At 39.3% G+C, this 12,584-nt stretch overlaps 1 protein-coding gene across 1 annotated transcript in view; it reads right to left on the reverse strand.

The window, feature by feature from the left end:
• Positions 1 to 12,584, reverse strand: part of NUP93 (nucleoporin 93kDa) — a 32,000-nt gene that overhangs the window by 6,096 nt on the left and 13,320 nt on the right. Inside the window, exons 6-16 of the mRNA XM_010011167.1 lie at positions 11,123 to 11,255; positions 9,902 to 10,059; positions 8,123 to 8,288; positions 6,951 to 7,044; positions 5,784 to 5,975; positions 5,414 to 5,540; positions 5,233 to 5,305; positions 4,861 to 4,905; positions 3,105 to 3,221; positions 2,208 to 2,326; positions 212 to 329 (exon numbers count right to left, since the gene is read on the reverse strand). Of these exons, the coding sequence (XP_010009469.1) occupies positions 212 to 329; positions 2,208 to 2,326; positions 3,105 to 3,221; positions 4,861 to 4,905; positions 5,233 to 5,305; positions 5,414 to 5,540; positions 5,784 to 5,975; positions 6,951 to 7,044; positions 8,123 to 8,288; positions 9,902 to 10,059; positions 11,123 to 11,255 (1,342 nt within the window). The remainder of the gene's footprint in view (positions 1 to 211; positions 330 to 2,207; positions 2,327 to 3,104; positions 3,222 to 4,860; positions 4,906 to 5,232; positions 5,306 to 5,413; positions 5,541 to 5,783; positions 5,976 to 6,950; positions 7,045 to 8,122; positions 8,289 to 9,901; positions 10,060 to 11,122; positions 11,256 to 12,584) is intronic.

The following is a 12,584-nucleotide window of genomic DNA, read 5'->3' on the forward strand; positions in this document are numbered from 1 at the left end:
TTTAGTTCAGTATCCCCAAAACAGCTGCAGAAAGATCTTCCTGATTATCAAGCAACAGGAAAGAAACAAAATTTTTAAGTTCCTATAGTACTGCAGCACCTTCTAACCCATTAAATACAGTTTTTTTCTTTTAAATGATGTTATTTGAGACATTCTGGGCTTTCAAGGGCATTAGGAAGGCTGCACTTCAAACAGAACTCTTGAAACTTACATCAAAGGCCCTGTCAACGTGACCAGCGTGGTATTCATCAAAAAACGTGATTAAGTCTAGCAGAAGGTAGAATGTGGAGTCAATGGATTTCTTTGCACTTATCCCCTGAGCTTTGTACCTGAAAGAAATTGGTTTACAATTTTATTGTTCAAAATGACAACAATCTATAAATGTGTTCGTGCAACTCTTGGAAGCAGAGACATTCAGCACAAGGCCAGAAGGCATCTAACAAAGGACAGCCTTAATGTTGCTTAACCAGGAGGCAGAATTTTCACAGGCTGTGATGTTTCAAAAATACTTTTATTCACTTTAATTTTCCATCTAATTGGGCTTTTGTTTCCTTTTAAAAACGTTTACACTTCCCATATTCATAGGGAAAACAGTGACAGGAACCACAGACCTGCAAGGTAAGCGCTATAAAAGCATATTTAACATTCTGGCTTATAGCAGACAATTCTCCAGTAGAACTACCTGCTCCAGGCAGGAAGTTAAGACTTAAAACTAGACTAGATACTTCTGCATGCTCTCTCGAGCTACACTTCCTGGGGGATGAAATGGAGGACTGTCTGCTCTCACTCCTGACAGCACAATGTCAGCAAGAAGCTCCTTTCCCAAGGAAATAGCAAGAGCCTCTTGGCCTTTTCTGTTGGGTGTCTCCCTGGTTCCAAAATCATCACAGAAGGAAAGCTGTACTGCTACACTGCTGTCTGTCAGTACATGGTACATGAGGAGCCCTGTACTGCATTTAACTGGCAAGAAGATGAGCTAATCAGAACCATTTCAGCTTTGCAATCATGAAGGTTTGCAGCTGTAAAGTGGCATTATTGAACAATGACATTTAGCTCTCTCATCCAGATCAAAACAAGTAGCAAAACAAAGCCCATTACAGCCTTTGCTGAAGCTTAACCTCAAGCCATAGGTTTAATTCTCCTTAATGTCTGCTACCAAATGAGGCTCGCACTAAGTCAATATGGCACCACTTTTCACTCAGTCAGCAGCCTGACTAAATGAACCAAGGGCTGACTGAAGGAGTGACCCGCAAATGCCACTTGTCAAAAGAAGAAAGGCAAAGGCCTTTGACTGAAATCAATACATTTCTGTATTTGCCTTCCTAATTTCCAAGGGCCAGCAAGCCTGCTTGGTTTATTTTATTCTCTCATGCCACAATGCTTGAGGAGAAGCTGTAGGACATTTCTCACAGGTATCCACATTTTGTTCTAGTAAAATACAGGAATTGTCCATGGTAATCACTGCACCAAAAGACAATGATTTTAAAAATCCCAAAGCTATTTTGCAATTACATCCTTTCAGAAGCAGGTCATTCTTAGCTTCTAGCTGCTGATGAATCTTCAGCACTGATGTCTCTCAAACATGTATCCTAATTAGCACAGGGACACTGCAGGAGACATTCCTTTTGGTCACTTCTCTCTCTTTTCTAAACATCACATGGCACTTTGCTGAAGTAACAAACAGGCTGTGGAAATGAGGTCCACTGTTACATTAACCATACACCCACCTCAGCTTAAATGTTCACTTTTAATCTTTCATTAAAGCAGCACTGAAATAAATTTCAGCTACTGAACTCACCACTCTACTGTTAAAACTCAGAACACTATAGCTCTTTCTATACCTTTCTATATATCTTTCTACTATTTCAAACAAGTGAATTGTATGACATGCTTCTGCAACTGTTATATTTTACTTTAAAAATCACCTAAATCATACAATTCACTGTATTTTTTCTTCCTTAATAGACTCTGTTTCTAGCTGGCAATCCTGCAATTCCCTTTTCCTGATTCACCTACAGATAAAGCTTCTTGCCACATTTACCTGTCCTTCCCCTGAAGATTATGTTCCTGGTTTCAATACTGCAAGCTGTAATGATCACGACAGCATATATTCTGACCTCTTCTCTGTTTTCCCGAATACAGAACTGGGGATGCCACAGTCCTGACAGCAGAAAAAGTCAGGAATTAATACCCCCACCTTCTCTTACCTCTCAGCAATGGAATGGGCCATGTTCTTCAACCGCTCCTTGTTTGACTGGGGGGTGCTGATCTGGGGAATGACAGGACTGAGGAGCTTGTTCATCAGTTCTAGAACTTTGTCAGGGTTCTGTTGGTATCAAAGTTACACACAGATAAAAGGAACATGATGGGACTTAGTGTTTTAATCTCATTGAAGAAGCAGAAAGGTTTCACGCAGCGGTGCAAAGTGCAAGCTCAGAGATGCCTCCCACCCTATATAGGGTCAAGATCATATTAGCTATGAATAACATAATTGTGCTGGCCTATTTGGAAAAGTATTATCCCCTAATTTTCCTCTAAAACAGTGGCTATGGTTCTATCCACTTTAATTTCAAATATATTTCAAAAGGAAACAAGAGTACTCACAATAAAGTCCAACTATTTCAGACTTCAATTCAACATCTATGAAATCGGAAGAGCCCACTCCAGATAAATAACTTCACTAGCCAGGACAAAATCATGCATGGGGCAATCTCTTCAAAAGGCCACACTGATCAAGAACCAGGATGTCTTAAATCAGAATGGGTTGGTGCAAACCATCTGGGTTTACTCATCAAAACCCCACTCCATTAAGCCAATGGCTCTGCTTTAACAGCAGCAGAAATAATCTGCTTGAATTATAGAATCCTTGAATCATTTGGGTTGGATGGGACCTCAAAACTCACCCAGTTCCAACCCCCTGCCACAGCCAGGGACACCTTCCATTAGACCAGGTAGCTCCAAGCCCCTCCCAACACTGCCAGAGATGGGGTAAAGGCAATTCAATCTCACAGATTAAATTTAGCCTCCTAATCATAGGGAGAATGTTTGGGGAAAAAGAAGGTGAACAAGGTAGATATTTAAGGTAGCACACAGAAGATATTTACCTTTGCAAGGTCATACAGTTTTGCAGCTTCTTCAAACAATCCTTTATTTTCTGCTGCAGAAGCAACTTTATTGATAATGGGTTTTGTGTCGCTTGTAAACTTGTCTATCACTCCAGGCTAAAGAGGTGAGACAAAAACCAAAGGAAAGAAGAGAAATCAGCATGTCTAAAACCTCCTAAATATTCTGCCAGGGCAATGAGTATTTTACATGTTGGATTATGATTAGAATGGCCTGTACATTTCCATGGGAACATGCAAAAGGGACACATTAAAAATAGAAAGAGCTCTTCTGAGAGAGACTTTCTCCAAAACAGAGTCAGCACTGAGACATCTGCAGATTCTCATTCATTCAAAATGACCCAGATAACAGGTCAAATTCTAAATTACTTTAATTGCTGATGACACACTATAGAGGAAAAGAAAACACAAAAGACTTCAGAATATAATGTGCCAGAGTCTCCAGGGATGCTGCTTGTGTATATTGGCAAGACAGGTTGCAAGTGAAATCTTTACATGGATAAATGAAAGGGTGACAAGAATTTTAAAAGAAACAATAAACACAAGTAGAATAAAAGAGAGAAAGAGTCAAGGATATCTGGAAAGGATTTTACTGTAGTTGAGGATGTAAAAATCTATATCATTTAGAAGAATTTATTTTATTAACTAAGATTGCTGTTTTCATACTACAGGAACCAAAAATACAGTTACATTTAAAGAGAAACGAGTAAAGACAAGAAAACAGGATTGAGCACTCATGGTATAATCTAAAATCTACCTTACAAAGAACTGTAAAACAAAAAAATACTTGTAAAGCTGACTGAGTTATCTTGCTCATGTGTGTGCAATCTCACTGCATTTAAACTGACAGAACAAAAACATCTAAAAGAAAGTCCTGCCAAAAAAATAACCTGTGTATGTGCCTCCCATTTTATTTTTTTTTTCCCTGACAGTCACAACATTTGCAGCACGAGCCCTAATCTTAAAATTAAGATTTAAACGATTCTGGAGCCTGCCTTACATAGAAAGCTTCCAAAGTTGCCAAAGCAAATCATAAACCTTCACTGATTATCTAAAACTGTAATCATGCACATGCACTCCCTTCTTTTCACATGAAACCTTTTCTTCAGAACATGTAAGCTTACATTTAACTTTTAGATTACTGCTTCTAAAGCAGACGTAAAATCCATCACAAAAACAGCTGCTCTTTGATACAGTACTCGCCCTCATCTATATGGGGAGTATGTATCAGTTGTGGCTATGTGTGGGGTCTTTTAGCCCTTATTCCCTTCCCTACAAGAATTTGTAATGGGCTGCAATACATTTCTGAGGTGAATGAGGATAATGTCATAAAGATAGTTTTCACACGCACATCTCAGTTAACAGAATAATCTCCCACCCACTTAGAAGCAATCCATTTTTGCTAATTGCTTTTTACTAATGTGTACTAAATTCCTTTTCTTACTATAAAAATGAAATTCAGACCTCACTGAAGTTACCTGATGCCACTTGTTTCTTTAGTTACACTGGCTGTCTGCAGGGACACTTTTTGCCCTGCAATTCCTGATCTGAAATTCTGTCTTATTCTGTAGATCTGTATTATTCTGTAAAAGGATCTCAAACTTGGAGAACTTGTATGTATTCAAACACAGTAATAATTTGGCTAGTGAAAAATAAAGAAAAAACAAGATCATCTCATGACTAACTTGGAAATCACAAAGTTTCTACTTTATATGTAAAATATAAATTGTCAACTCACCTTCCTACTCCCATCGTTTTCCAGCTTTCCAAGAATCATATCAAACTATATCCACACAGATGTAAAGTAAGAAAAAAGGAAACAAAAACAGAGGGATGAATTGCACATATTTCACAACATATTTCTAAGTACAAAGATGCAGTCATAGCTGAATAAAAACCAGCAATGGATGTCAACATCTGTATATTAACAATAGGAAAAAGAAAGTTATTAAATATCTTAAACACATGGTCATTGTGAGATCTCCCATCATCTACATCTGCATCAGGCAGAAAGAGTGAAAACTGTTTCAGACTATCCTGCCTGATGAAAATGTCAATGAAGAAATTAATTGCAGTTTAAATGAGGAAGGCAAAACATGGCCAAACATACCTCTCTGCTTTCAACTACTATTTCACTAACGCAACGTAAGAACATGTTCTCTCCTTGGCTGTCCTTCTCATTCCTGCAAAAGAAAGGGAAGGAGGATGGTAATCCTGTTTCAGAGGACTTCTTAGATACTGCTTATTCTTCATAACTAGGAGAAAATCTAGAGACATGTATTAGCCCCTACCTGAGAAAGTAGAAATACTGCAGAGCTTCTCTTGGATCTGTTGATTCAAACTTACGGGTATAAAGCATCAAAAGCCGCACAAAATTCAGACGCCTGACACCAGGAGGGTCACCAGCTTCATGGCTTACTGCAATGTCAGAAACACCACTATCAAATAATTTAATGCCAGGAAGCATTTCTCTGATCTTCACCTCAAATAAGCCACAGCCATGATCCAGAGCTCTAATGCAACTAAAACAACTAACTTTTAGGAGATTGTGCTGATAAAACACTGGTTGTTTGATCAATTATATAGACCTGCAGTGTCTACGAGGTACTCTATGGGCTCAGAAAATACTCCTTTATTATCAAGTCAATGTGCAAGACTTACGTAGCTGTGCACTCTGCCCAGAAGATTTCAGGAGCAATTTTAACTCAAACAGGACCAAAGCAACATGAACAGCATGACAACGCAAGCGCTCCATCCGGAAGAGAAAAGCAATTGCAGCTTCAAACTGTGCTGTCAAGAACAATACTTGGAAGTAGAGGAAAGGCTGCTGGTTCACTGCAAAATGCGATTCACCTGAAAGAAAAGCCACAACACACACAGGCGTAAGTGAAAATTATTTGGCAATCAGAGATGACTGACAGAGGATGTTTCCTGTCACAGTACATCATTACTGTTTATTTAGTGCCAACTGAAATAAACACTCTAGACAAAACTGAATACCTATTCACACACTAGTGCCTTACCTATAGCTGTTCCACTGAAAATAGATTGCAATAGACCACAGCATAAAGACATATTCAGGAAGTGAAAGAGAAAAAAGCTCCTTTGTTCTTTAATACAAAGAACCATCAACTCTGATAGATGCAATAGATTCTCTAAAGACCACAACTTTTTGCCTTCATTTATACTTATGCCAAGAGGTACAGCTAAGGTTAAAAACCTGGATTTTCCTATTCAGCAACACCAATATTAGCTTATTGTATTTCTTTTCCACAATTTTTTATCTGAGTGAGTGGCGCTCCAAATTAGAAGGTGTGGAGAATCAAATTCTGTATGTTTTGGATAGTCCAAGCGAGCCCATTTTGACTGGTCGGAAGATGATTAAGGGAAAGGATACTCTCTTGGGCTGTGGACATTCCTAAAACTATCTGAAGTGGAAGGAACTGTGATTTGGGTCCCCAGAAAATTACTTGAATTTAAGGGAAACAGTGAACAAGAAATATATGGGAAAAGCCTTGGAAACACATGCCTACATTAGGTAATGATTGCTTTTCTGTTCTGTATTCCAAAGTTGGGAGTTTTCCTAAAAAAACCTTAGCATATTTAGGGTGAGGGAAAAAAAGCAATCTATAATTTAGTACAGATAAAGTACAAATAGCAGCAGTGTTGTTCACAGATAAATATTCACTCTCCGGATTGCTGGGAACAGACAGGACTCAGTCATCAGGTCTTCCTGAAGTCTGCCATTGCTCTAGGGAAGCAAGAAATTGGAAAGAGCCCAAAGCAGAAAAGCAGAGCCCCAAGTAACACATCTCTGTGGTTTCTTACCATAGTCTTCTAGCAGCTGCTTCTGGAATTGTGATAATGTTAGTCGGTCTTGTGGAGAACTTGCACCATCGTCATCAAAACAGACCTGGTTCAGCTAAAAAAGTCATCCAAAAAAATAAGCACAGATCTTTCAACTTGCACAAGGGATGCATTCTGAATATATCTGTTCATCTGCAGCCCCTCCTAACATTCAACCAACTGACTAGAAAGTACTTCTAGTCACAACATCAGGTTGATTCATTCCTGGAAAGTAAAGATCTCTAACGTAGCAACAGCAGAAAACTATGCAGATATAACTCAGGGGTCCTTCTCTATCTATCCATGCCATCAAACTCTGATGCTGGGACTCAGAATACTCAAGCAGTAATTAAAAGCAGCATTTTTTTACCCAGTCTTAACAAATACCTAATTCTACTCACTTTTTCGAATAAAGGGAAGAAATGGGTACTGACCGGCACCTATCATGCCCCCACCAAAACTATAAGGACTTTGGACCGCAGTAAACATTCACCGCATCTTCTTCCCATGGACCTCAACATTTCAGCCATAATCCAGCCAGAAAGGAAAATTCAAAAGGATCCTCACTGCATCAAGCTAACACTATTCATAAAAACAGCTGACAAAGATCAGTGTCAAATGTAGAACGTGACACTTCCAAAAAGACAAGTGTCCCTAAATTTACACCTGAGAGCACAGGAGGTAACAGAGCAGCCCTGGGACTCAGGTTCCCAGCCTTTCGCTATCCCCAAGGTCAGGTTGGATGCATTACACTGACGCAGAACACCCCATTTAGAAGCAGGAAGGTTAGCAGAGCACTGCAGAAATGCAATACCATTTAGACTTGTTCTTAAAGAATCATAGAATGGTTTGGGTTGGAAGGGACCTTAAACATTATCTAGTTCCAATCCCCTGCTATGGGCAGGGAAACCTCCCACTAGACCAACTTGCTCAAAGTCCTGTCCGTCCCAGCCTTGAACATTGCCAGGGATGGGGCAGCCACAGCTTCTCTGGGCAACCTGTGCCAGGGCCTCAGCACCCTCACAGGGAAGAATGGGAAGAAAATATCTTCCCATTTAACGCCATTTATCCTCAGCCAGACAGACCTCTCTTTCCTTAAGGATGCAAACCCCAAAAACCAACAAACACCAACACAACCCCACCACCACACTTACTTTTAGCCAAAGATAATCTTCTGTTTTATCAGCAACCTCACTCTGGTTATCTGTAATGTCACAACGGCCAATAATACAGTAAACAGCCCTTTTGTAAGGGTCAGTGTTATTTCTCAGAGCTCGTCTGTAGTGAAGACGCAGTTTATTTTCTGTGGCAGGAGACAGTCTAAGGGGAAAAAGAGTAAAAAAAACCCAACACATTGATAGAAAAGACATGAAACCCATCTTTCCCTGTATGAGGAAAGCTGGACACAAATCAGTGTAAACAGAAGCACATTCATAGCAAAGGTATAATGACAGTAAGCACTGGCTCATATTTCTTGCTCTTTCTATTTACATCTGTAGGTCAAGATTTTGCACATGTGAATTTAAATATCTAACTAAAGTTATGGAGGATCACCTTCAAATACCTACTGCAGGGGGAAAAAAAAAAAAAAAAAGAGTCAGATGACAGCCTCTTTAGGGGTGTGTTAATATTGTGGTAGATGAACCATTTTTGTCTAGCTCTGCTACTTCACCACTTCAGAAAAAGAGTGCTCCTAAAGTCTTTGGGTTAATAACTAACAAGTGAACAGGTAGTTGCACCATGAAGTCTTTTAGAAGAGATACTTTAATCATTAAATACTGTCATAATGTTGTCATTCTATTTCTTGTACCTCTTATAGAGAATTTTTTAGAACTGAATCAAAGCGTTCTCCTAGACTTTGGTTTTCTCGGATTGTCAAATCTGCAGGCAGAGTACCTTTTGACAGCTGTAATAAAACCTACATAAGTCAATTATGCTCTTTATCATTAACATGTTTGTAACGAAAACAAGGACAGTGCCTTCACTAAGGTTTCTGGAACAATCTTGTTATAATGAGCACTTCTAGATACTCTCTACAAACCAGGTTAATTTATAGAAGAATAGCATGGCATACACTCAATAAATGGCACTTTGATTCTTTTTCCCCTCTCTCTAAGACACAGATACCTTCTTGTTCAATTTTCATACCTGAAAAGCCCCAAAGCATTTAACATGTTCTAGGACAATGCACATATGAAAAAAGCTGTTGTAGGTTGAGGTAGGATATTATATAGGTTCATGTCCTGGCACTTAGTAGGACCCTCTGGCTTCACCCAGTTTCAGCCAGCACCTTAGCACAGTGCCATGTTCACACAAACCAGGTACTGGTTTGAAATTCATTGTAAGTGGAAAGATAAGGAAGATCACCTAAACCACCACAGCAGAGTTCAGAGCACACCTTAAGCTGCACTGACTCAACTACTTGCAAGCTTGTGAGAGTGAATACCCCTAAAGGCACCTAACAAACACTACTTGTTTTTATTATGTAACATTATCATGAAAACACATGTAGAAAAAGCATTCCCCAAAGGAAATTCAACTAAATTTAGCTATGGGGGAAATAAAAAGACATGGGATTTGTAACAGCAGACTAAATCTCATCTACTGTATGCTGCATACTACCATTACACAGAGCAAATCCTATGGTAAAAAAAGCAAAGCTACCACTGTATTATTTTTGACATGTAAATTTTTGCATATTTTAAAACAACTCTTTTTCTATGAAAATTTCCAGACTAAAGAGCCATAAACTAAAATACACAAACTTCTTACATGTATTTTAGATACGTAATACAAACACCAAGCAGTTATCACCACCAGAAGAGACTCGAGCTGCTTCTGTTTCTACAAAGCCACTGATTATTTCATTATCCCACAGCAATTTCCACCACTCACAAAGATCTTTCCTAGTATCTCTCCTAGTCCCCAGTTACCTTTTATCTTTACTATGCATGTACTCCTGGAACCAGGTTTTAAACTCTCCCAGCTGGTGCTGTGCCCGTTTCACCACATGCATGGCTGCAGTCAAATCTCCACAGCGCATGCAGTAGTAAATCAGTGCCCAGACAGGACGTCCTTCTACCTCACCGTCCTGAAAATAGAGTAAGAAATAATCAATATTCTTCTTCAAATGTAGCATATTTGAATTAATTATTTTACCATTTGCCTCATGCATTATTTCTGCCCTTATACAGACACACTGATTTTGGTAAAAAATTCTGTTTGTGTTACAGAAGCCAGAGATCATGAGGTTTAAGTCCTGTGAAAGCTGTGCACATCCTAGCAGCAAAGGGTGGAACACTCTTCTGTTTGCCCAGCTTTTACTTTTGACAAGCCCAGAACTAGCATATGATCATATGATATCCTCTCCACCCAAGAGGTAGATTTGGATTAGACCACCAAGGTAGTAAAATCATTTGTACTGAAACAGAGAGATAAACCAATCCTGGATCTCAGCAAGTAAGAAAAGGACAGCTAGACTCAACTATGCAGTCCCCAATGTTATTATTTTTTAACTTTAGTTTTTCAACCCAGCCTGCCTGTTTATCTGGTAATTTTGTAGGTGCGAAGCTATGCACTTTCTACTATGTGCACATGAACAGGATTTTATTCAGATTCCTAAATAAAAGGCTCAGGCTACAGTTCAGATTAACTCATTACATATTTAGTCATCAATAACTCGTGTCAGCATCCTACAGTAAGTATTTGAAAAAAAAAAAAAAAAATAGAAACAAAACAGGGAGATTAAGTCACTGCTTTTTTGAATCATCTATAAAGACCACCAGAAGATACCGTAATTTCTAGAATTTAGAACTGGAACTACTGAGTACGACCCTGCTTCAGGACTAGCTCTGAATTCAAAGTGATTTTCTACTATCTTCCATTTTACTAAAGAAAAAATGCAGGAGAAGGAATCAGAGAATCGCAGAATAGTTTGGCTTGGAAGGAACTTTAAAGGTCATCTAGTCTAAGCCCCCTGCAATGAGCAGAGACATCTTCAGCTAGATCAGGCTGCTCAGAAAGAGAGCCTGGTGCCCTAAAACCAGTTTAAACTATAGAAAAACCACTGGAGGCTGCACTAGCTTCCTGGCTGCACTGTAGCAAACAGATTTGTGTTATTATTTTAGCTCAGTGGCTGAAAGTGATGGACATACCTGGAGACCAGGGACAGGCGCAGGGAGTTTGATGTTCAGGAAGCTGCAGACTAGTTGGAAGGTCCCTGGTACACCACCCAGCTGAGCCTGGTGCAAGTTTCCAAAGACTGTCACAAAGGTGTAGTTTTTGTAACTGGAAAATACACAAGCAAAACAAACATGAGCAGACAAAAATACACTTGCTGCAAAAACATCCACTGCCTTTCAAATCCAACAGAATTAGTCATTTATAGCTAATTACCTTGATGTTCAAACATTATCATTACAATAAAATGAGGCAAAGATTTCTGTCCATTTAGGAAGATCCTTGTGGTCAGCAGCCTCAAGAGACACAATGTTTGTAGTCAGTGGTGGACTGCTCCAGGTTCAACTCTCTAATATGATGTTCTTCTCATTAAGTTCTCTTAGTACTAAGTTAAACTCAATTAGCTACCTGGCAAAAAGCCTTCCCATCCTGACACTTTAACAACCAATCTTGTCACAAAAGAACATTTAAACACCACAGATGTGTTTGTCTTTCCTCCCTGTCCCAAGGACAAATACAAACCTTAGGGCCATGGACTTACTAGAAGAAAATCAGACAAAAAGGGACTTTAGAGGAAAAAAAACTGGTAAAGGCAGCTTTAAGAACATCTTCTAAAATAAACCACCAAAGCCTTTAATCAAGGCAGATCAATTTAACAAATATGTGTTTAACGGGAGGAGTTTTGAAAGTCCGTACATTTAGAAAATACATTGAAGCAGCAGCAAAAACTTCGATTTAATTCCTTTGCAGACCCTGTACCAGCAGACAATAAAACTGAAAGGCTATGCTAAATGTAGGCAGGTACCACTCAATCCTCATAACTAACATTATGGCAGAGTTAAGCACATGATCCTCAGGGCTTAAACCAGCAGTCACTTCCAAAGCAACTAATGCAAAAAAAAGTATCACATCTCCTTGTACTTGTGAGGGCCTGGTGAGGTATGGAAACACCGAGTCCTGCTAGGAAAGAAAAGCTTCAAAGCAAGGCACAAGGTTGGTTTGGTTTTTTTTATTTTTGTTTGTGGTTTGGTTTTGGTTTTTTTCTTTTTTTAAAAAAAAAAAAAAAAATCAAGGCTGAAGGGCCCAATTTCCACAATTGGGAGGCAACAATATGTAACTAATTCCTAATTCCAGTTAGCAGGTAACAGTGCTGTGAACATTTAGCACATTAGATATTTGGCAAATCGGTTTAAGAGTCACTGGCTCATTGCACGTTGCTGAGATGGAAGAACTGGAAACAGAAGATACTTCTCATGTGTCAGTTGATTTGTGCAGAGGCAGGCACACTGCCACCACCCCGGCTGGAAAGGAGCGCTGATAAGGTGCGTGGGAGGCCAAGAAGTGTGCTGTATCAGAGTGCAGCACTTGCTGTGCTTACATGGCAGATCTGTATCCGTCACAAATGCCCACACCCTGCACTGCAGCTATTGTTTGCTT

This window comes from Nestor notabilis, unplaced genomic scaffold (genome assembly GCF_000696875.1).
Source record: "Nestor notabilis isolate BGI_N333 unplaced genomic scaffold, ASM69687v1 scaffold8503, whole genome shotgun sequence".
NCBI classification, from domain to species: Eukaryota; Metazoa; Chordata; class Aves; order Psittaciformes; family Psittacidae; genus Nestor; species Nestor notabilis.